The sequence below is a fragment of the Apium graveolens genome, chromosome 2, assembly GCF_009905375.1.
Source record: "Apium graveolens cultivar Ventura chromosome 2, ASM990537v1, whole genome shotgun sequence".
NCBI lineage: Eukaryota > Viridiplantae > Streptophyta > Magnoliopsida > Apiales > Apiaceae > Apium > Apium graveolens.
The window spans coordinates 247,250,050-247,273,779 of NC_133648.1; the positions used below are offsets into that span (position 1 = coordinate 247,250,050).

At 36.4% G+C, this 23,730-nt stretch overlaps 2 protein-coding genes across 2 annotated transcripts; one reads left to right on the forward strand and one right to left on the reverse strand.

Moving 5' to 3' along the window:
• Positions 1 to 14,877: 14,877 nt before the first annotated feature.
• On the reverse strand, positions 14,878 to 15,396 carry LOC141699383 (uncharacterized). The gene has a single exon (XM_074503493.1). It carries the CDS (start codon positions 15,394 to 15,396, stop codon positions 14,878 to 14,880), a length of 519 nt encoding a protein of 172 aa, XP_074359594.1.
• Positions 15,397 to 19,969: 4,573 nt separating this feature from the next.
• LOC141699399 (uncharacterized) lies at positions 19,970 to 20,413 on the forward strand. Its single transcript, XM_074503494.1, has one exon. The coding sequence runs from the start codon at positions 19,970 to 19,972 to the stop codon at positions 20,411 to 20,413; it is 444 nt and encodes a 147-aa protein (XP_074359595.1).
• The last annotated feature ends 3,317 nt before the right edge of the window (positions 20,414 to 23,730 follow it).

Consider the following 23,730-nt stretch of genomic DNA (forward strand, 5'->3'; position numbering starts at 1 on the left):
ACCTAAGCCATAAGTGCTCTAGTACATTTTCACGCAGAAAGAGCTCAACATACGCCAGAGGAGGTGGTTAGAGCTAATCAAGGATTACGATTATGAGATTCTTTATCATCCAGGGAAGGCCAAAATGGTGGCTAATGCCCTTAGTGTAAAGGAGAGACTCAAGATGATAATGTCTTTGAGAGAGTTGATAAGAGATTTTGAGGAAATGGAAATAGGAGTGAACGCAACCGGAGCCGGTACCGAAAAGCTGTTTGAGATTGTAATGTAGCGCGAGTTATTGGAAAAAGATCATATTATGCCCAGAAAAAGTGATGAATGAAGGCAGAGAGCCAACAAATAGAGAAGAGATTAATACCAAGAAGGATGATAAGGGAATAATAAGGTATTCCTACAGAATTTGGGTTTCAAACGTTCAAGAGCTTAAGGACGAGATCTTAGATGAAAGCTATAGTTCGAGGAATAAGATTTAGGGAAAACCCTGAATGTGATAGTCAGGGAGGTCGCCATCAAGAAAGAAAGAACCCATAACGTTAATAAAATGGAAAACAAGGATTTTAACGTATAAGATAACCCTGATTATGGGAGAAGGATGAAACATTTCATACTGAGAAAACAGAAGTCGAGTAAGGAAAGGAGACCCAAGACGGTACTCCTATACGGCAATTCATGGACCTGTCTAAACAGAACTTATACTTTTATTCCCAACCACCACCTTGAGGAAACAATGCGGTAGGAAATTTTTTCATGACCTTTAAGTCGCTAAGCTCTCAGAGTTCCAAGGAACAGGTTGACCCAGTCGAGGCAAGAGCCTGGCTAAAGGAAATATAGGAATCATTTGAGATTCTAAATGATTGACGAAGCACAAAAGACTGTTTTTGTCACTTACCCCCTAAGAGAGAGGCCACCCGTTGGTGAAAGGCCAAGAAAGGCACGGGGCCAGAGGTTATAATAAACTGATTAAAGTTCAGACAATTATTTTCGGGAAAGTACTTCCCAAGGTTATGGAGGTAGTGTAAAAGCTTTAGAACCAGAACAAAAGCAGGATGAGTATGATGAATTATGAATCTAAGTTGTAAAAGTTGTCAAGATTCGTTCTGAGGACACGAATCTAGAATGACGGGATATTTGAAATCAATGCTTATGTTGTGTTGGTCTATGTAATGGTTGTAATGGAAACGAAAATAAAAGACTGAAAAGGGCAGGAGTATAAAGGGATATAAAGGAAATAGAGTTGAGAAGTGATAAGGGAGTTAGGTATGGGAAACCCTAAGAAACCCTTGTAATAAATATAGAGAAGTGTGTCATCATCAGCGCGATGGTGACTGATCATGAGATAAATTCAAGGTTTGAAGGCATAAGAGGTACATATATTTTATCCCTTGTAAGTTGGGAGGATTCGAGGAAACCTTGAGATAGTTCGAAGGATAAATAATGAGACGCGAATAGACTGAGGAGACAAGAAGGTAAGAAATTAGGAAAATTGAATGAAGGAAGTGACCTTCAAGAATGTGAAGTGTAAGACCGGTGGGATGATACCCAGAAAGGGAGACGCCGGGTATGAAAGATATCCCAACATTGAGATGACTGTTGAGATAAACAACAAAAGTAAATGAGGAATTATTAAGAAGAAGTTCACGTTGAACACGACCAATATCTTCCAGAACATCCCTGTTATCATTACTGAATCAGGCAAGAAAAGTAGATAACCGTAGTTATCTTTTGGAGGCCATATTGATTGACTTCATTTTGAATACAGATGTTATTGTGAAATTAGGCATATACTATCGAGATGGGATTGATTGAATAAGATACCCTTATCAGGGATATATGACTTGATTTATCCATATAAGGATGCAAGTACCTTTTTAAAGGTGGAATTAAGGACATAACCTCAATAGCTTGAGATGAACCATGGGGGGATGCATAAAGGATGGCATTTCACCCTTAATAGGGACATTATAAGTTGGGTAGTATGGAATGAAGGACTAAGGTAACAACAACCTTTAAAGATCAGTAGAGAAATTTTTCAGAAGTACTTAAACAATGGTTCTAATATTAGTAAATGGTATCTTGATATGCCCTGAACCTAGGGAGTACCGGATGAAGAATTTAAGGATAACCTTAGAGGTTTTACAGGGAAAAAGGTAATATTCAAAGTTCTCAAGAATAGAAATTTTGATAAAGAAAATATGACGTAATTATAATAATGCCAGGTGGGCACGTGTTGAACCCTAAAAAAGTATATATCGACCCAATGAAGGTCGAGATTGGTGAAAACGAGAAGGACCCAAGATAAGAGACGTCCTAAGTATGATCGAGAGTCAGTCGTGACAATGTTCACATCTAAAGACTAAGGCAATAACTTATGGAAAAATGGTGATATTTTTTTTCTCACTAAAGCTTAAGTAAGAGCATTTTTGCACAAGCAGTGATTTGAAATGAGGTAGAAAATTTATTGGAGGTGGTTAAAATGACATTGATTGTAAGGAAATTTAACTATCAGGAAAGGCCAAAGAGGTGGCCGACACTTTAAATGTAAGAGGATAATTATAGGCGCTCGTGCCAGAGGAATACAGTGATGATGGTTTAAGCCGTGAAGGTTGTATTATGGTTTGGAAGATTGACATTCCTTCTGATGACTGTGCAATACCCAACCGTAATAGTAGTTTGGTAAAGGTTTAATTCGTGTAATCGCCATGAGCGGGCTATCTATCTTAGAAGGTACTATCTTGAGATAAGCCAGGACCATGTTACGAAATGACTAAATGAACCTTTGAGATGCATGTCTCCCAATAAAGACATATGGTTAATAATGGTATTAACCTGCTATCATTGCTTTGATTGAAACTCTTCTGCAATTTTATCTGCTTCATGTCATGAAAGTACGTCAGGATCTGGAGTGTTCTTCATGAATTATGAATGGTGATTATGATAACTCCTTAGAAGAATTTGATACGACAGGTATGGATTCCGTATGGTTAGCTATTAAGATTCCAAGGAAAACGAATGATGATAGTAGGTCAGTGGTGGACCATAGTAATGCAGCAACGATTCTTTGAATAATGAGCCGATTACAACCGTGAGAGTTGTAGTGTAATGGATGTTGAGATTGGGTACCATTAATCGGGTTGTGGTGATGTATAAGTTATCATTAATAGACTAATTAAGTCGATTATTTACCTATTGAATACTTATTCCTTCTTATCAATAGAGAGTCGTATTACTATACGAGGAAGGTTGCGGTGCAAGCATAGAATTCTAGTAACGATGATGTCTAGAATGAGATCCCAGATTTGATTTTCGATGTCGAGGGAGTTTCAAAGGTGATTGTGTATAAGCTCGAGCAAGAGCATGGGTCCATAGAATGATGGACAGAATATCAAAAATATTTAGGCATGTGAAATACGATGCTATAATACCTGATGTTGATATATATACGTATATGTTTTGTTCTCCTATGACAAACCTCTATAGTTCAGAGGTAGATTCCAAGCCAGATATTTTGTGGCGGTATATTTTATATAAATATAATTCTCTTCAATTCAGTCTTTTCTCTCCTTTTCATTTTGTATAAGCTGAGAAGAACAACCCTTCCAGAATGGGAGGTATTGCCGAATGACTATCTATCTGTGTGATAGAAGCCTAGTAGGATACCACATGTTGTTTAATTGCTTGTCAAGTACTAAAGGCTGGCCACCTTCTGTACTAACTATGCGATATGACAAGTGTTCATGATCATAGTGATCTCTCAATAAATTCTTTTACTTCTATATGAAGGACCAAGCTTTTGAAGATAGAAGCAGCTAGAAAGGAGTAGTATCAGCGCGGTGGTATTCTGAATCTAACGCGTTCATGATACTAAGGTTGACGCGGTTATTAAAAGGTTATAGAATACTAACGAGCAAAAGTGTAACCAGTATAGTATTATGTACGGAAGATAGTAATGACTACGAACAAGAAAAGAAGGAGTATTGAGAAGCAAAAGCTATAGTGTTAGGAGCTATTATGAGAGTCTGTGTAATAGACTTGAAAGAATTTGGAATGATCATTTATCGCGGATTGAGTTTTCTTACGACAGTAGATAATATGTCATTATCGAGATATCGCCTTATGAGATCCTTGAGGGAAGACAATGTCGATCTCCCTTATGTTAGGATGAAGTTGTAGAGCGCAAGATGCTCAGACCAGCAGCAGTAGTCCAAAGGACCAAGGATATGATAGATCTAATCAGAGGACGGCTGGTAGTAACCCGAGATGGACATAAGAAGTATGTTGAATTGACACGAAAGGACAAAGAATAGGAAGTAGGGGACCTAGTTCTGTTATAGGTATTCCCTTGGAAAGGATTGATGAGGTTCGGAAAGAAAGGAAAGCTAAGTCCACAATTTGTTGGACCCTTGGATATATTAACACGTATTGGGAAGTTAGCATATGAGCTAGCCCTACCCCCCGAACATGTAGCAAGTTCATAACGTGTTCCACGTATCAATGTTAAGGAAGTGTAATTCGGATGCCAAACAAATAGGGGCATATGAGCGCATAGACATGCAACCAGACGTAACCTATATAGAGCAACCAGGAAGGGTATAGATTGAAAAGGAACAAGTGCTTAGGAGAAGGGTTATCAAACTAGTCAGAGTTTGATGGTAGAACCACAATGTGGGAAAATTGACTTGAGAGTTAGAAGGCACAATGCTAGAAAAGTACCCCCATTTGTTTTCTATCTGATTCCGGGACGGAATCCTTTTAAGGAGGGGAGACTATAATAACCCCAAAAATTTTGAACTTTTTATAACCCTTATGAATAGTGATTTTTGCTGATTATGCTGAATAAGAAAACTTTTCATGCCACACCATGTAGAGGTTCTTTTATTGTTATTCTGAGATCTTATTAGTACTCTATATGATATATAAGTGTATGTAAAGATCGTCAGAATCCAAATTCGAACACTTTGATTTTTCCCGAAAATCCACCAGATACCGAAAAAATTGAGTATAAGGTAACAGGATAAAAAGGATTTAAATTCAAGGATTATAAGAGAGGATCATAACAGGAATATAATGTATTGAGAAAGGTTATGGGAACCCAAGTAATAAGATCTCGGGTATGATCCCTCAAACGATAAACGAAAACAAAAGTTAAGTGAACCGTATAACAGATCAGCGATCATTAGCCAAGTAATTAGGAGTTAATCAAAGAGGTTAGTGATGATGATGTTATCACACCAACAAGAGGAAGACAAGTGTGGGAAGATGACATAAGAGGATAACATAAGCATGACACAATGGGAAGGAATTGTTGGTTGATTATAAGACACACAAAATTTACCATGGTAACAATTCAATTAACAATAAAAAAACAAAGCAACCAAGCCAAAACAAATCAAAAACACAAAACACAAGTTGACTTTCACTTTCCAAGCAAAGAAGCTCTCGGCTTCATCTCTTTTTCCAAGAAGAAAAAAATCCAAATTCAAGTTCCAAGCTTTGTTAATTAGTGAGGTAATTATCTAAGGTTCCTTGTACATAGATATAGATATCCTATGAGTCTAAGCTTCCAATTCCTTCACAATATCTTCCAATAATTCATGGAAGAAGAGACTGAATAGTGTTTTTCAAGAACTTGAAATTTTGATCTTGTGTTTTTGTTTAGATAAAGCTTTAGTAAAGATTTTCCAAGGTTGTTTCAAGCTCATTTGTTACTCCTACTCTCAAGGAAGGTATAATCTCTTAACCTAGCATTATTATTGAATGTTAAGAGCTTGTTATGAGTAGTATAGTTCATGAGAAGCATGGTTATTGAATATTTAGAGATTGGTTGGTTTTGTAATGTTTTTGGAGTTGTAAATCTTGATTATAAGTTAATGAACTTAAGTATAAGCTTTTAGTTCATGATTTAGAGTAGTATAAATTGGAGAACTTGAGATGTTGGGGCTGTTGTAGTAGAGTATGGATGGAGTTTAGTTATAGTAATGATTGTGGGATTGATTTGGAGTTGTACAAATTTGGTAATCGGGTAAACATAGTCGTCGTAATGCCCTATTTACCTTAGACTACTTTTGTTCTTAACATCAGGACCCGTGAACTCACTGTTAAGTTTTGACCATTTCCATGATTAGATAGTTCATGTTACGAGCTTCATTTTGATATGTGGTTCGCTTGAATCCGATGTACGGTTTAGGAGAAACGACCGTTTCAAGTAACGGCGTTTTGCGACCGAACCATTACCCCTCGCCTTACTTTGAAACCTTGGTTAAGGCGCTTAAATGACTAATTGGAGTATGAAACAATTATGTAATATGGATTAGGCAGTTGGTAGGGTACTCGCGAAAGAATCGCCTTAAAATTCTTAATGGTTAATTTATTAAAAATGGTGGAGCCGAGGGTACTCGAACGACTTATGTGATTCGTTAAGCGTAGAAGTGACCATAAGCGAACATTAAGGATCAATTGGTTAAAGTCTAGTTTCTTAAGCGACCGGGGTTTTATTCCGACTTATGTTGTTGTTCATAGGTTATCAGACTCACTCTAAGCTTAAGTCTATCCGGGAACACTCAGGCAAGTTTTCTACCCGTTATACTGTTGTTGTGATGTATATATGTATATGCATTATCTTCTGATAAGTGCATGATTGTTATTAGGAAATTTTGTGATATATTGGAGCATGCTGATATGGTATATATGCATGCCTGTTTCGTAATCTTGATATCTAATTGTTGATTCAAATGCTTATAAGTTGCATAATACCTATGCTAGAGATAAGCAGTAGTTGCGTATACCCTTAGTATAGGGGACCCAAAGGTGAACATGTTTTAAACCGGGAGTCGATGTTCCCGAGTATATTATATATATATTTATATATATATATATAGATATAGTTTTCAAAACTATTAATCGAATAAGGTTTATTCGATAACTTTATTTTAAATAATGAATATTAGTTGAATAATCATTCGAGGACTTATGACTCCATTTATTTTATTTAATGAATATTATTTTGAATATTCATTCGAGGACTTATGACTTCGCTTATTTATTAAATAATATTCTTTATTTTATTAAAGAATAATGTTTCGATAATCAAACTCATTTTCGATTATTCAAATAAAGATCGTACTTTCGTATAAGTATATATTTGGTTATTTATTATTCATTTCAAGTATAAGTTTTAAAACTTCTACTTCAATTATTTTTATAAGGATTATCCTTATGGGAATATTATTTAAATAATAATAATCAGATATTTTCTAATATATTGGGACTGATTTATTTTATTAAATCAGCATTACTCCAAACATTCTTAAAAATGTTTTCGAGTCTTCAAAAATGATTTTTAAAAGTTAGGGCGGATCCCAAAACTCATTTTTATATTTAAGATCCTCCTTTCGAAGGGGATTTAAATACTCGCTCAAAACCTAAGGGATCCGGCTCTGTGGTGTATTTTATATTCGCAACAGGGTTGCTGTTTTGATAAATGAATTGATCACTTACCCAACGTTCGGGAAGTAAGTCCATCTAATTGAGTCGGCATAAGCGACAGGCCGGGGTACGGTCTATCAAAGTGTAAGTGGTTGGGTGGCACCCCATCAACGCGTAAGAGGCCGGGTGGCGGTCCAACACAAGGTCCTAATGAGGCCAGGGTGATGACCGGTGGGGGATTCATCCATCTACTAGTAGAAAAGGTTACTTATTGGTATATTTGCCTGATCAGCAAGATATCAGGTTTATGCCAAGGTTTTCTCCTTTCCAAATTCATTGGATATTCCAACTCTGTTTATAATTTTCATAACAGAGGTTTTCAAGGAGTGTATGAAATGTATATATATAGGTGTATATGTATATCGGTACTTAATGAAGTATCTCGTAACTTCATTATTTATAATGATATTTCAAGGATTGAATCTATTCAAATCTTATCTTGTAGTCTCATCTATGTGATGAACTTTTGAAACGGATTATACCTTGAACGGTGGTAGTTCAAGTAGTATTCGGAAAAGATATAAGTATATTGGAGTATCTCGTAACTTCACATTTTCAACTTATATCTAGTAAATGATTATCTTATGCATGACAAAGATTTTCAGAAAAACGTTGAGACAAGGTTAGATATATGAGATCACCTTGCAACGATATTTTTATACAGTTATAAACTGGAACTCTATTTATATTATGCATGGAAGAGGATTCTAAGATTTTGAAAAGTATATATACATATATACTAAATATTTTGCGACTTGGTCGCATTAAGAGATCAAACTTGGTTCATTTCTTCTTGACCAAGACTTTCATGAGTACTATGAGAATGCTCATATATTGTTAATTATTATACATATTATTTTGGTGGGCTTGTTGTTCACCCTTGCTTTCTTCTTTCATCACACAACAACAGATAGACAAGATGAACAGGATCAAGCTCCCAATTCGAGAGCGGTTAGGAAACGTTCCGCATTTTCCTGTAGGCGTTGATGCCGTTGTAGCTGAGGTAGGAACTACCAATAGGCTAGGCTTTCAACTATTGATGTGCCAGACTTATGTACATTTATGAATTGTAATAATGGCAAAGAATATGTAAATTTATTCAGAAACCCTTTTGAGGTGTAATGGCTTATAATTATGGAATAAAATGACTTGTGTTATTTTTGGATATTCATCTCTGATACTATAACTTGTGGTGTGTGTGTATATTGTGGAGTCAAAGTACGCAGTAGTTGGTTGATTATTAAGATTAAGTATTATTAAGGGAAATGGAACTCGTGACAACCCGGATCCCCGACCCCGGATTTGGGGGTGTTACATTTGCTTTGGAATGGGCCCTTGGTTCTTTAGCATAAGCAATGGCTCTATTATTATCGCAATAGAGATCAGCTGGATCTACGATCGATGTAACCACACCAAGTCCTGTTATGAATTTCTGCATCCAAACAGCCTATTTGGCTGCTTCAGTAGCAGCAATATACCGAGCTTCCATTGTGGAATTAGCTAGTATCTCTTGCTTTGAACTCTTCCAGCTTACAACACCTCCATTAAGGCAAAACACAAAACCTGACTGAGATATTGAATCATCTCTGTCTGTCTGGAAGCTAGCATCAGTGTAACCCTATACAACTAGCTTCTCATCTCCTCCATACATCAAGAATGAATCGTTAGTCCTCTTTAAATACTTAAGAATATTCTTGATAGCTGTTCAGTGACCCTCACCTGGATTAGACTTGTAACGACTGAGAAATTACGTTTTTATTATATCATAATAAAGATAAATTATGTGTTTTATTATGTCAATTATGTGTAATTACTCTTAAAACCCTAACTGCTATATGCCACGTGTGTTCTGTATTGTCAGGGTATCTTCCGAGTAATTATCGAATATTTTATTTCGTATTAAAATCTTCTGTATCAGGAAGTTATATGACCCGAACTGTGTGTTAATAGCTGATATTTCAAATAAAATAATTGGCCTTATTTTTCCTAAAATGGCTTGTACCGTTGCATTATTCTGAACATCTAGATATTTTATAATTTTTCTTATTTAGCGAAAAATGACTTTTCCGGGCCCCCATTGGGTGTTAAAAACCCCATAAAAATCACATTTTTATTTTTATAAAATTATAGGACTTTCAAATATACCATTTCTTTGCATTTTTAAATTATTCACAATTTTTGAGAATTTTTGGCATATATATTGTATATATTAATTATTTAAAAATTAAAAATTAATACTAAAAAATTATAAAATTAGGGGCCAGTTAATTTTAAAAGATGTATAATTAGGGCCTTAATTTTAATTAGGAGTATTAAGTTTACTACTTTAAATAGCCTAATTTTTATTTAATTATTATTAATTAACAAAAATCAGAAAAATTATCAAAATTCTCTGTTTTCGGGTCGGATTTTCCAGAGTCGGGTCGAAGAATCAATCTGTGATTTTGAGTTAATTTCTGCATCAAATCAATCGATGTAAGTATCAGAATTCATCCTCTTGATTTGTTCTTTCGATTTTTTGTATCAATTTCAAGTTTTAATTCGTTATTTAGGGTTTATACCCGAATCAGGACTTTTTGATTCCAGGGTTATTAGGATGATTTGATGTTATGAATAGCTTTATATGATGATTTCTGATCGATTCATGGTATTTAATTGAACAAACGATTCCTGGAGAATGAGATTCAGGGATGCTTTTGGTTCGTTTTGGCTGGAAATAAGTTACTATAGTTGATTAGGATTGAAACCCTGTGAAAATACAGACCAAACAATGTCGATTTTGGCCTGAAATTGGGCCACCGGAATCTGCTCCAGTGACCGGATTCTGGGCAAAATCCGACATGTTCTTCACGACTCGGATTTTGACCCCTCTAACCCGTCCAGTTGACCCATGTTTGATCTGTTTTGTCAGAAATTTCAGTTCTGACAAATGTTTCTGGAAATTATATTTACTTTTTATTTTTATTAATTTTAAAATCAGTTTAATTTATTTTATAAATTGATTAATTAATTTTTAAATTAATTAATTTATATTATAAATAATTCTGAAATATTTTCTAAAAATTAAAATTATTTATTTCCTTAATTATTTATTATTTATTAATTACTTAAAAATAATTAATTATTTTGATAATTAATCAAATTATTTTCAATAAATCATAATAAATTCATTTTAATTCCAAAAATTATGGAAAATCATTTTTAATTTTGATTTTCTCCAAATAATTATTTATAAATATTTTTAGGGTTCAATAATTAGGATTAATTATTTATATTGAATAATAAATTGATTTATTCTTATTTATTGAATAATAATTGAACCGTTTCTCCGATTTAAGTGAAACAAAAGCCCTTCGACTCAGAAAAATGATTTGTTTTCATTAAAAATAGTTTTAAATCCTATTTCTTTTAGAAGCGAGTCGAATTTTGATATTTATTTACTTATAAGCCTTATTGTGTATAGAAACGAGTCCAATAAATTTTGTAAAATAGGAAACGAGCCAGTTATTGTTCAGTAAAGCGAATAGTGAGTCGAATTCGATTCTAAAAAATATTTTTAAACCTAGAATGACTATATGACTTATATGCTATGTGAATTATATAGTTAATCGAGTCCTAATTGTCAATAATTGTTATACGAGTCGATTATACGTGTACGGGTAGACGATAAGGGCTATGTAAAGTCGGTTTGAGATGCGATTGAGATACGAGATGACTAAATAAGCATCTTTCTTTGATAGAGATGAAGCCAGCAAGGTGGACCGAGCCAGTGTTATAGAACGGTGATATACTTGTGATAGATAGCGTGAAAGGCAATTTTTCCCCTATTCTAAATTCCGAATAGTGAATTACTTTCAGATTCTTATCGCATTTACACACTGATAATTTATGTTCACAAACACTGATACACAATTATTATTCTTTTGTTCATATTTCATTTCGATTCTTGATTTTTTCTAATTCGTTGAATCCTCTATTTATTTTCCAATAGTTTATATATATATAATTGGGATACGTCAAAGCATATGGATTGTTCTGGTTACTCCTCTATGGACTGGATGGTTATGATCAGGATAAGGTATACACTTGTACCTAAGGACCTGGAATTAATCGAATCTTTGTGTTGGGTCGTAGAGCCTGGATACCCGATTGGATCTATACATTGAGGTATGGATCTGCACTGTATCCTGGCTGATCAGCAAGGTATAGGTGCGAACTTGTGTCCAGTTTAGTTTATTGATATTCGCCGATAATGGCTTTTGTTATTTACTTGCGAGGTTATATCTTTGCAGATGTAACCAAGTTACTGGTTCATTTAGTTTATTATAACACTGCATATATATTGTGGACTTGTTGAGCAATTTATGGCTCACCCATATTTGTTGTTATTCACCTTATTGATTTCAGTTAAGAAGGAAAATGAAACCTATCAGGACTCGCGTGGTAAAGAAGCGAGTCAAGCAGCGGGACCCTCTCATACCAAAAGTAATGATCCCGATCCAGGAAGAAAACTTTGAGTTACCTGAGCACGTGTAGTGTAGATAGTTAATGTGTGTGTTTGAATAAAAATGAATGTAGTTTAAAACTCGTTTGACAATGGGTTGTAATAAAGAGAGTTTGTAAGATTTTAAATTTGGCTTGTAATAAAGTTAGAATGTGGCTTCTTGTTTTCATACTTTAACCTAAAAGATCCTGGTTAGTATTAAAGGGTTTTAGATATGTATCTGCTTAATTATTATACATGTTCGTACAAGTTTGGTATTTAGCTAGTAACCCCCAGACCTAGACCCCGGGTTTGGAGGGCGTTACAAGACTGATATATGTTCATCATGCTCAATGCATATAAAATATCATGACTAGTACATATCATCGCATACATTATAGATCCAATTGCCGAAGAATATGGAACTTTGCTCATATGGCCCTTATCATCTAATGATTTAGGGCAATTATCTTTTGAGATCATTATCCTATGAGACATTGGGACATATCCTCTTTTTGCCTCTTGCATCCCAAAATGATGTAATACTTTATCAATGTATGTACTCTGACTTAGGCCGATCAATCTCCTTGATCTATCTATATAGATCTTGATCCCTAATATATATGTAGCATTGCCTAAGTCCTTCATCGAGAAACTATTTCCCAACCAAGTCTTAACAGCCTGTAGAGAAGGTATGTCATTCCCTATTAGTAATATGTCATCTACATATAGTACTAGGAATGTCATATGGCTCCCACTAACCTTCTTGTAAAGACATGGTTCATCTTTATTTTGAATAAAGCCAAATTCTTTGACTGTTTCATCAAAACGGCGATTCCATCTCCTTGAGACTTGCTTCAATCTATAAATAGATTGAAGCAACTTACAGACCATCTTAGAAAACTTGGGGTCGACAAAACCCTCAGGTTGTATCATGTATACATCCTTTTCAAGGATCCCATTTAAGAAAACGGTTTTGACATCCATTTGCCAAATCTCATAGTCGTAGTAAGCAGCTATTGCTAGCAAAATCATGTTTTAATTGATCATAGAAACTGGTGAAAAAGTCTTATCATAGTCTATACCATGAATTTGTTTGAAACCTTTTTCCACTAGTCGCGCCTTATAGGTCTGTAATTTACCATTTATGTCAGTCTTCTTTTTGAAAACCCACTTGCACCCTATAGGTTTTACCCCTTCAGGTGGATCAACTAAAATCCATACTTTATTTTTATACATGGATTCCATCTCGAATTTCATGGCCTCTAGCCATCTCTCGGAGTCTAGACTGTTCATAGCTTTTTAGTAGGTAAGAGGCTCATCATTGTCTATGAGCATCACATCGTCATCTTGAGTCAAGATAAATCCATAATATCACTCTGGCTCATGACGAGTCCTACTAAATCTACGAACAACCTATATTTCTGGAGCAGAAATATCTTGATATACATCTTGCCCACTTTCCAACTATGGTTCAATGTTATTTTGTACTTCTCGATATTCATCGAGATCTATAATCCTCCCACTGTTTTTCTTGGAAATTAAATCTCTTTTAAGAAATACAGCGGTTCAAGCAACGAACACTTTGTTCTCGGTATGATTATAGAAACTATACCCTTTAGTTTCTTTAGGTGATCCCATAAAATAACATTTATCCGATTTTGGTCTAGCTTGTCAGATACCAAGTGTTTCACAAATACTTCGCATCCCCGTACTTTCATAAATGATATGCTGTGACGTTTCTCAGTCCATATCTCATATGAAGTCTTTTGAACTGATTTAGTTGGAACTCGGTTTAGTATATATGCAACCGTTTCTAGAGCATAACCCCAGAAACTTATTGGAAGATCCGCTAGACTCATTTTCGATCGCACCATGTCCAACAAGGTACGATTTATCCTCTCAGAAACTCCTTTCCATTAAGGCATTCTGGGACGAGTAAGATGTGATATGATACCACACCCCTTCAAGAAACCTTTAAACTCGAGGCTTAAGTATTCTCCTTCATGATCTGATCGTAGAACTTTTATACTTTCCCCTGTTTGCTTTTCCACTTCGGCCTTGTATTCTTTGAACTTTTCAAAAGAATCAGATTTGTTCTTCAAAAGGTATACGAATCCAATTCTACTGAAATCATCAGTAAACATAATGAAGTAGTAAAAGCCACCTCCTGCCATCATACGCATTAGATCATATACATCACCATGTATAAGTCCTAATCATTCGGTGGCCCTTTTACCTTGTCCGGTAAAAGGAGCTTTAGCCATTTTGCCAATGATACAAGATTTACATTCTTTGTATGATTCAAAATCAAACTTATCCAAGTAACCCTCTTGATGTAATTTGGAAATGTGTTTCTCATTTATGTGACCTAAACAACAATGCCACAAGTATGTTTGATTTGAGTCTTTCATCTTAATACGTTTATTATCATTATTTATGTTATAGACAGGAGCATCTAAATCATGAACATATAAACCATTAAATAAATGTGCAACCTCATAGGTTACATTATTCAATGAAAAGGAACAACTACTGTTCTGAATCAAAAACGAAAAACCTTTCTTGTCCAAACAAGAAATCAAAATAATGTTTCTGCAAATTGCAGGCACGTAAAAACAGTTATCTAGTTCTAAAACGAGCCCAGTGGGCAACGATAAATGATAAGTCCCTACAACTAAAGAAGCAACCTTTGATCCATTGCCAACACATAAGTCGACTTCTCCCTTCGCTAATGTCCTACTTCCCAGCAGTTCATGCACATTTATAGAAATATGAGAACCACATCCAATATCTAATACCCGAGATGTAGAAGTAGACAAATTGACTTCTATAACATAAATACACGAATTAGAAGCTCCAGTAGCCTTCTTCTTCTTCTTCAGATCCTCTAAATAAGCATGACAGTTTCTCTTTCAATGACCCAGTTTTTTATAATAGTAACAAGTATCACCCTTTGCAACACCACCTCCAGGCTTTAAAGCCTGTTTGGGAGCAGTTTTAGGAGTAACAGCAGGTTTGGATCCCATCCTCTTCTTGCCTTTCCATTTACCTTTCCCTTTGGCACTCCCTTTGTTCACCGTCATTATAGGAGCAAGGGACGCCTTCTGAATATTGGTCTCAGCAGTTTTTAACATAGCCAACAATTTGGTAGGTGTCTTGTCTATCTCATTCATGCTGTAATTCATTACAAACTGAGCATAGTTATTGTTTGAAGATTGTAAGATCGGATCAATATGGGCTTCCGGACCAATTGCGGAACCCAGAGTAGCGAGGTACTCCATATATCCAATCATCTTCAGAACATGCGGTCCAACCGGATCACGATCGCCCTGTTTACATGCATACAAAGCTTTGCTTGTATCAAACCTCTCTTGACGATCCTGTCCTTCAAACATATATTTAAGGTGCTCAATCATGACATAAGCATCCATATTCTTATGTTGTTTTTGAAGCTCATGACTCATAGTCGCTAGCATCAAACATGTGACATCCGTGTCATCATCTATATGCTTCTAATAAGCAGCTTGTTGAACACGCGTTGCATCTTCAAGAAGAGGTCCAGGGTGAGAAACATCAATGGTATGGAGCTTTCGCTCCTGCCTGAGGACTATCCTCAAGTTTATTTTCCAATTAAAGAAGTTTGTTCATGTCATCTTGTCCTTCTCAAGGGCTGATCACACATAGAAGTTGTTTGAGTTGTTTGCCATTTAATATCTATAATATTAAAATGCATAAAATGTATTAGTCTATATATTATTATTAAATTATGTTCAAGTGATTATTCATATATATTCAAAATATATATCTCTCAATATTTTTATCAAATCAATAGCCCTAACTATTAATTCAGAAAGAATATCTTCTATATCCTTTCTAGTGAGCCAAGATCCACATTTCACAATGTTTTAGTTCAGCTTTGGCTTTACTCCTAAAACATGATTCATCAAGGTAGACAACATTTGTCAAACTCTTGGATAGTTCTGTGGAACAACATTTGTTCATATTTATCTAATAAATCTCGCCAAACTCCATGCCTCTAAGTTCATAATCTTATTGTGGTAACTCAGTTAAGTCAAACCCAATAGTCAGAACGTATCAATATACTTCAACGCATCTCCCACGATAGATGGGAGTACTTCGCTCTAGCGAATGCACTCCTTATCGATCTAGGGGTTAACGCGTTGGACATATTGGAAGGCATCTAAACAACTTAATAAAAACTTTAGGGTTTTGTTAATATTAAAACGATCATGATCCCATCATAAAGAGATTCCCAATTTTCCTTGAATAAAATACTTCAAATCAATACTCGTCAATGGTTTGATTTCCAGGTAGTGAGGAAGTCACATCGGTCTCGCTTAAAATCCACAACCTTACACGTTCAATGAACCCTTTTTTGACAAAATCGCCCCATGTCAGAAATAAATAAGATTCGTATTTTATTTCATGTTTCATGAACACGAGAATCTTATGATCGTTTGTAAATTTTAAAATCTTGAGTCGTTACAGATTTTATCTTGTTTAAGCAGGCATGACATGGGTGACGTATCTAATACATACATTCATGCATGATTAATCTAATTAAAGCATGCATTATTAATTATTCTACACATACATTCATACATCAATATGTAAAGTGCGGAATGTAAACGTTCTTGGTTATGGCCTTTATCATATGTGATCCTTTCAAGCTAAAGAAAGAATCAAGGTCAATTTATGGTAAAAAATAAAAATACAATTACAAGTCTTCATTCTTCTTGTCTTCATAGTTGCTCCTCCTCTTGGACCACCCCTTTCTAGAAGTACATTACATTTAAACAAACTATACTAATGTACTTACATAAGAAAACTCGAGTTACATTCGAGGTTGAAAAGTTACAAGAATAATGAAAATGACATGCAAGTCGTATTTATAAAAGCAAAACCATAAACTTTAATCTACAGGTCTTAAGGTCATAACCAACACCATGCTCAATTAAACAAATAAAGAACTTGAAAAATATAGCAGGGTCCGGGGCGACAGCCCCGGGCGGGGGTTCGGGGGCGGCAGCCCCCGACTGGGGTCGAGCTCGAAAAAAAGAATTTTTTTTGAAAGACTGGTCTTATACAGAAATTTCAATTTCAGAGCTACAGATCATATCTTCGCCAGTCTTTGCCACTACTGCATCATATGCAGTTTCAGAAACATGTATCATACACATACTATATGTTCCAGTCCCCTATTGTGTTCGAACACAATTAACCATAACAACAGTTATCTCAGATAATCAATACATGCATAATATCTTCATATCTATCATGGCAGATCATCGGCATACATAATATCATCATATTTATCATGGCAGATCATCTACACATGCATAATATCACATATCTATCATGGCAGATTATCAACACATGCATAATATACAAATCGCATACATATAGTCATGGAAGATTGTATACATGATATTATCATCAAACTTAGTAAACACACAAACGAATTAAAACCTTTCGCAAGTAGCTCTGATACCATTATTGTGTTTGGAGGCATAAAACGCAGCGAAAACTAAGTTTAAATTGTAAAAACTAAGGGAAAAAAATAAAACCCATTGCAGGATCCATGCGAAAAGATAATATTTAATTCGTGGTTTATATGTTTACCTTAAGAAGATTTACGATTTTTGTTGTCTAGTGGAGGTCCAAGCTTTCAACAATCACCACGTATCTCGTCGTGAAATGATCTACGCATTAAGGTATCCACATGAATGATCGAACGGAGGATGAGCGTGTACTAGCACTCGTAAATCAGAAGCTGCCTTTTCTCTCTCACTTTTCTCTCAAGCCGCCAGGGTTTGTATTTTTATCTTATAAAAATGTCAAACCCTAGTTGAGGCTTAAAAAGATATTATAAAGGCAAGAGAAAAAGACTTCCAACCCTAAACTAATTTAGAGTTTTAATAAATCCGAAAATCCTAGTTATTATTAATTAAGTCTTACTTAATCACCCAATAACTCAATTTCGGATTTAATAGTAAATTCGAATTTCTTATTTATTTATTTAATTAAGTCTTACTTAATTAATAACAAATTATTCGAATTACTTGCATTTAATTGAAATCCGAATTTAAATTAAATAATCCTCCAATCATTCTTTGTGTGACCCTTTAGGTTATTATTACGTTGACAACAATTTTAAATCTAATTTAAAATTGTAAACAATGAGCGACATCTAGTAATACATCATTGTTACCCAAGTAATAATAATTAAATTGGTGATCGCTTAAACCTTTTGTGAATAACGTACAATGTAATATAATCCTTTTAAGCAAATATTATAGATTAAACTCGAGGTATGTTATGTGTCAACCTCTACATGGTTTAATCCAAATTTCCTTGATCAATGAGTAGACTATCATTTCAAATCAAAATTTGAGCGCAGCATCACGCATTTCATAGTCTAGCTCACACAAGAAGCCAATAATATCTCTCCAAAATTAGGAGGGTTAAATCCTTTGTAGATCATTCATATTTCTCACACGATTCCTAATATACCCAATGTCCACTTTTATCATTACCCGGTCAAAGAAACCTTTTGATGTAATCAAAGTATATTAATCATCATGTAGAAATATAATAATTTCAAGTCGAAGGACCATTACATCGTTATCACTGTGAGGTTTACTTATGACACAACAAACATATAGAATCTCACATTAGGTCTATCCAACATCATGTATATTTACATCTGCTTGTGTTTTTGACTTTATTATCTTTATACATATGATCAATGAGATGTGATCATCCGTCAACAAACACACTAGTATTAATGCATCATTGTTGTCTATTAATAATAATATTCGACTAGGGAGATTTGGGAATATCCATACTATTCACATAATCTCATTTCTAATCACGTACTTAGAGATATATAATTCATATAATATTCCAATGACATTTGTTAATCTAATATTTATATCGCAGTAAATTAAGACTTAATAAATTATTAAAAGAATAATCGATAGAACATAAACATTAATTATCCAAATGTCATAAATAAAACATAATAGTGTTGTCTCTAGGGCGCAAACACTAACAGAATTCACCTTCACAGGGCAAAAGGACTCGATGCCCGAAGAACAACTGATTCGGCAGCCAGGGAAATGGAAACTCTCCGTCGATGGGTCAGTAGCAGGGTCAAAATATGGAGCAGGACTCATCCTGACCTCTACAGATGGATTCAAGATATGCCAAGCTATTTGGTACACTTTCCCCCTCACCAACAATGAGGCCGAATATGAAGCCTTACTAGTTGGGATGAACTTGATAAAGAATCTAAAAGCAAAACACCTTAGAGTGTTCAGTGATTCCATGTTGGCAGTAAAGCACTTTTCGGGAGAGTACAAACAGAGGGATCCTCGGACCCGAGCTTACGCCATCAAGGTACGAGAACTGTCTTTGTCTTTTCAGTATTTTGAGTTAAGTCAAATTGTCAGGGAAAACAATAGTTGAGCCGATGCACTATCTCGTTTTGCATCGGCCGAGACTTGGAGCCTTACTGGTTCAATCTATCTCTATGAGGTAAATACTCATTCGATTGACAAGAAGCTGTGCATGGAAATTCATCAAATGATAACCTGGATGACACCAATTCTTGCCTTTTTGGAGAAAGGGACATTTCCCCTAAGTAAAAAAGAAGCACATAAGGTCAGGTACAGATCGGCCAGTTATACAATCATAAACGGGAAGCTTTACAGAAGATCAGCTTCATCCCCTCTTCTCCGATATCTGGACACTGAAGAGCAGAAGCTAGCTATGGAGATGGTCCATGTGGGCATCTGCGGCGAGCACCTTGCCGGAAGAGCTTTAGCCTTCAAAATTCTCTGATAAAGCTTCTATTGACCGACCCTAAGAGCCGATGCATACCAGTATGCCAAAAAATACAGACAATGTTAGGTATTTAGCCCCATTCCGAAGCAACCCCCAGAGAAAATTGCATCAGTCCTAAGTCCCATCCTTTTCGCCATGTGGGCGGTAGACATCGTGGGAATCTTGTCGACTAGTACTAAGCAGGAAAAATATTGCATTGTGGTTATCGACTATATGACCACATGGGTTGAAGCCCGCCCATTGGCCACCATAACCGAAGATGCAGCAAAAAAGTTCATGCAAGAGCAAGTCATATTGAGGTTTATAATCCCCAATGTATGTGTTTTGGACAATGGCACTCAATTCATCGAAAAAAATTCAGAACTTTCTTGCACCACTTCGGAATCCAATAGAATTTCAGCTTTGTGGGCCACCCTCAAGGCAATGGGGCAATTGAGGCCACAAACAAGATCATCTTCGATGATATTAAAAAGAGACTCGGTGATGCAAAAGGCCTTTGGGCCGAAGAATTGCCATGGGTGCTATGGGCCTACCGAACGACACCAAGGTCACCCACGGGAGAAACACCCTTTAGACTAGCCTATGGAACGAATGCTCTCCTCCCGGTTGAAGTGGGCCTGGAATCCTATCGAACTGAAGTCTTTAACATTGAAAGCAACGAGGTAGGCCTGCGAGCCAATATAGACCTCCTAGAAGAAGAAAGGGAAATAGTTCACCAAAGAAATCTGAAATACTAACTACGGGTCGTCCAATACTATGACTCGGGCGTGAAAAAAGTGTAATTTCTTTATCGGCGACTTGGTATTTAGGGAAATAGCTACATCCATGCATACTAAACAAGGCAAACATCATCCTAATTGGAAGGGCCCCTATTCGGTCTCTGAAGTGATCAGGCCAGGGACATAAAAACTGAAAACCACGGCAGGAGAACCTATCAAAAATATTTGGCATGCTTCTAGGCTCCGAATTTTTTTCCAGTAAGCTCGTCCAAAGCCCTGCTAGTCTATTTCAGTTTATTTAATTATGTCATTTAATTTGGTATCGCAGTTTGAATTCCCTAAATGTGAAACATGTATGACATTGTATGAAATTCTATTTCTCAATGACAGTTACATGTTTCCAGTTTCCATTTTTATTTAGCATTGAATGAATTTCTTGTTATATATTTTTAAATATAGAATTATAGACCTTCGGATAGGGGCAATAAATCAGTCAACATATTATTATCTGAAGGCATACATCTTTCTTTAAAAATTTTACTAAGGTCCAAATTGAGACCGAGGAAGTAAACCTTTTCAAAAAAGTTACTGAGGCCCATATTGAGGCCGAAAAAGTAAAATTTTCAAAAAATTTACTAAGGCCCAGATTGAGGCCGAAGAACTGAACTTTCAAAAGAGTTACCAAGGCCCAAATTGAGGCCGGAGAAATAAACTTTTCAATAAATTTACTAAGGCCCAAATTGAGGCCGAAGATGTAAACCTTTTCAAAAAAGTTACTAAATCCCAAATTGAGGCCGAATAAGTAAACTTTTCAAAAAAAGTTACTAAGGCCCAAATTGAGGCCGAAGAAGTAAACTTTTCAAAAAAATTACTAAGGCCCAAATTAAGGCCGAAGATGTAAACCTTTTCAAAAAAGTTACTAAGGCCCAAATTTAGGCTGAATAAGTAAACTTTTCAAACAAAGTTACTAAGGGCCAAATTGATGTCGAAGAAGTAAGTTTTTCAAAATAATTACTAAGGCCCAAATTAAGGCCGAAGAAGTAAATAAAACATAAACTTAAAATGCTTAGTGGACAAATCATAATAAAATAAACCCGAACGCAACTGGAATGTAAGCCGGAAGACAACTGAAATGTAAGCCCGAAGGCATATGAATTCAAGCCCGAAGGCATTAAGTTTACACAAGTTTAAAAACAAGAATAAAAACAAAGAAGCTTGTCCGAGAGGTCTTTGTCAGGACCGGAGGAGACGACAAGGGGCTCATCTTCAACGGGCTTGCCGACAGGGTCGTCCATGCCTTTGTCAAGTATGAGCTTGTAATCCCAACCTCTATCGTGAGCCCGAATTTCCGCCTCGTTAAAGCCCAGTTGGAAGCACAACTCTTTTCCAGCTTCTTCTTCTCCTTACGGAGCATTTTTCTCAAGGCCTTCAACTAGATATCCCTCCGAGCAACCTTCTACTTCAGCTTAGAGAGCTCCTCCTCCAGGTTCTTTTTATCAGTCGACAAAGCCGAAACTTTCCCCTCCGACAGCTCTAATGCCTTCTACACGCGACCTAGCTCATCTTCAGCATGGGTTGCCCTGACTTCCATCTGCACCACCCCTTTCATCCTGACTTGCATATCCTGGACTTTATCGGCCACAGCAGCAGCCCAGGGGATAACCTGGAAAAGGAAATTATGGCAAGAATAATATAAAGGAAAGAAAGGGATTGAAATAAAAGCTAAGGAAAAAATGTACCATAGAAAGGCCATCCATGAGCTCGGTGCAGGCATCCGAAGGGCCGACGGTAGCATAAACAGACTGGTCCTTCGGGAGCATCAGTCCTCTGCAAATGTCCATATCGACCTCCCTTGCGGCTGCAGGGGCTCTGGAGACTATAGAGTCCGACAAAAGCACACCCCATTTCAGGGCATACGTCTCGATGACCTCCCCACCCGGAGTCCGAAGCCTTTTACGGGGATCAGCCTTCAAGTCTGACGACTCGGACCTATTCTCTCCAGTAAGATCAAAGGAAGGAGTGGGCGAGTGAGCAGGAGAAGGGACGTGCACCCGGGTGTCGGCATTCTCCGGACGAGAAACTCATGCGGCAGCCCTCTCCAAAGCGAGTTTTTCTTCGGCCTTATATTTTTTTCCAATACTTCTTGTCTAGAAGACACTGCAGAAATAAAAACACAAGGGAAATGTCAGATCCCTGAAATCACGAGAAGCAATAGTTTTTTAACAGTAAAAATGGTATAAGAAGAAAACAAATAAAGTATACAAGGACAAAAAGGTGTTACCACTACCCCATAGGGCGAATAGTCAGTCTCTTTCCCGACTACTAGTTAACAGCAACTTGGGAACTTTCAGAGACACTAAAGACCCATAGTTTATAGCCTCTTCAGGATCGAGGGTAAGCATCACAAGATGAGTCGGCTCGACCTCACGCCAAACCCTGAACTCTGCCAAATAGATGCTGGAGATGTAGCACCAGTGCGTATGGCTTTTCTTAATACTGGAATTGGTGAAACACCAATTCCCTCGGACAGCTATTCGGCCGATGGTGTAGAAACCCGGACTCTTCCCGTTCGTACAAAAATCGTAGTGAAACCAGAACAACCGGGTCGAAGGCTTGATCTTCGCCTCCAAGCAACTATATTGGAAACTGTTGATGTGTATGAATCCGTTCGGATCCATTTGGGCGAAGGCAATCTTCATTTTCCTGAACAGGCTCTTTACTAATTTTAGGAGAGGGACACATAAGCCATATTTAAGAGCGGCTTCAGAAATCCCGACAGCATAGTCTCCACGACTCGACGGGACGGGAGAGGTATGAAAAATCCGACCGGAACCCTTCGGATGGTAGAGATGATAAACCCCCCTCAAAATTTGGTACTTATCATAGAATTGGTCTATGTCTGATTTTTCAGCTGCGAAGGATTGCTGGCAGTTGGGAAGGAGGCGATGTCACTGAAGTAGGTCGGACCGCTCGACACCGCTCCCGCGCTAGACCGATCCATGATAATGCATCCGAAAATGAGGAAGTATTAGTCGTGTACTCGGATTGTATGACTATGGGAAAAAGGACTAAAAGAGATAGACCACGTACAACAGGCCAGGATCAGTGCGATGAAGAAGACGAAGATTTTAGTTTTATGGACTTAGAGGATCGGCTCCCGAAGTGTATTCTAGGGCT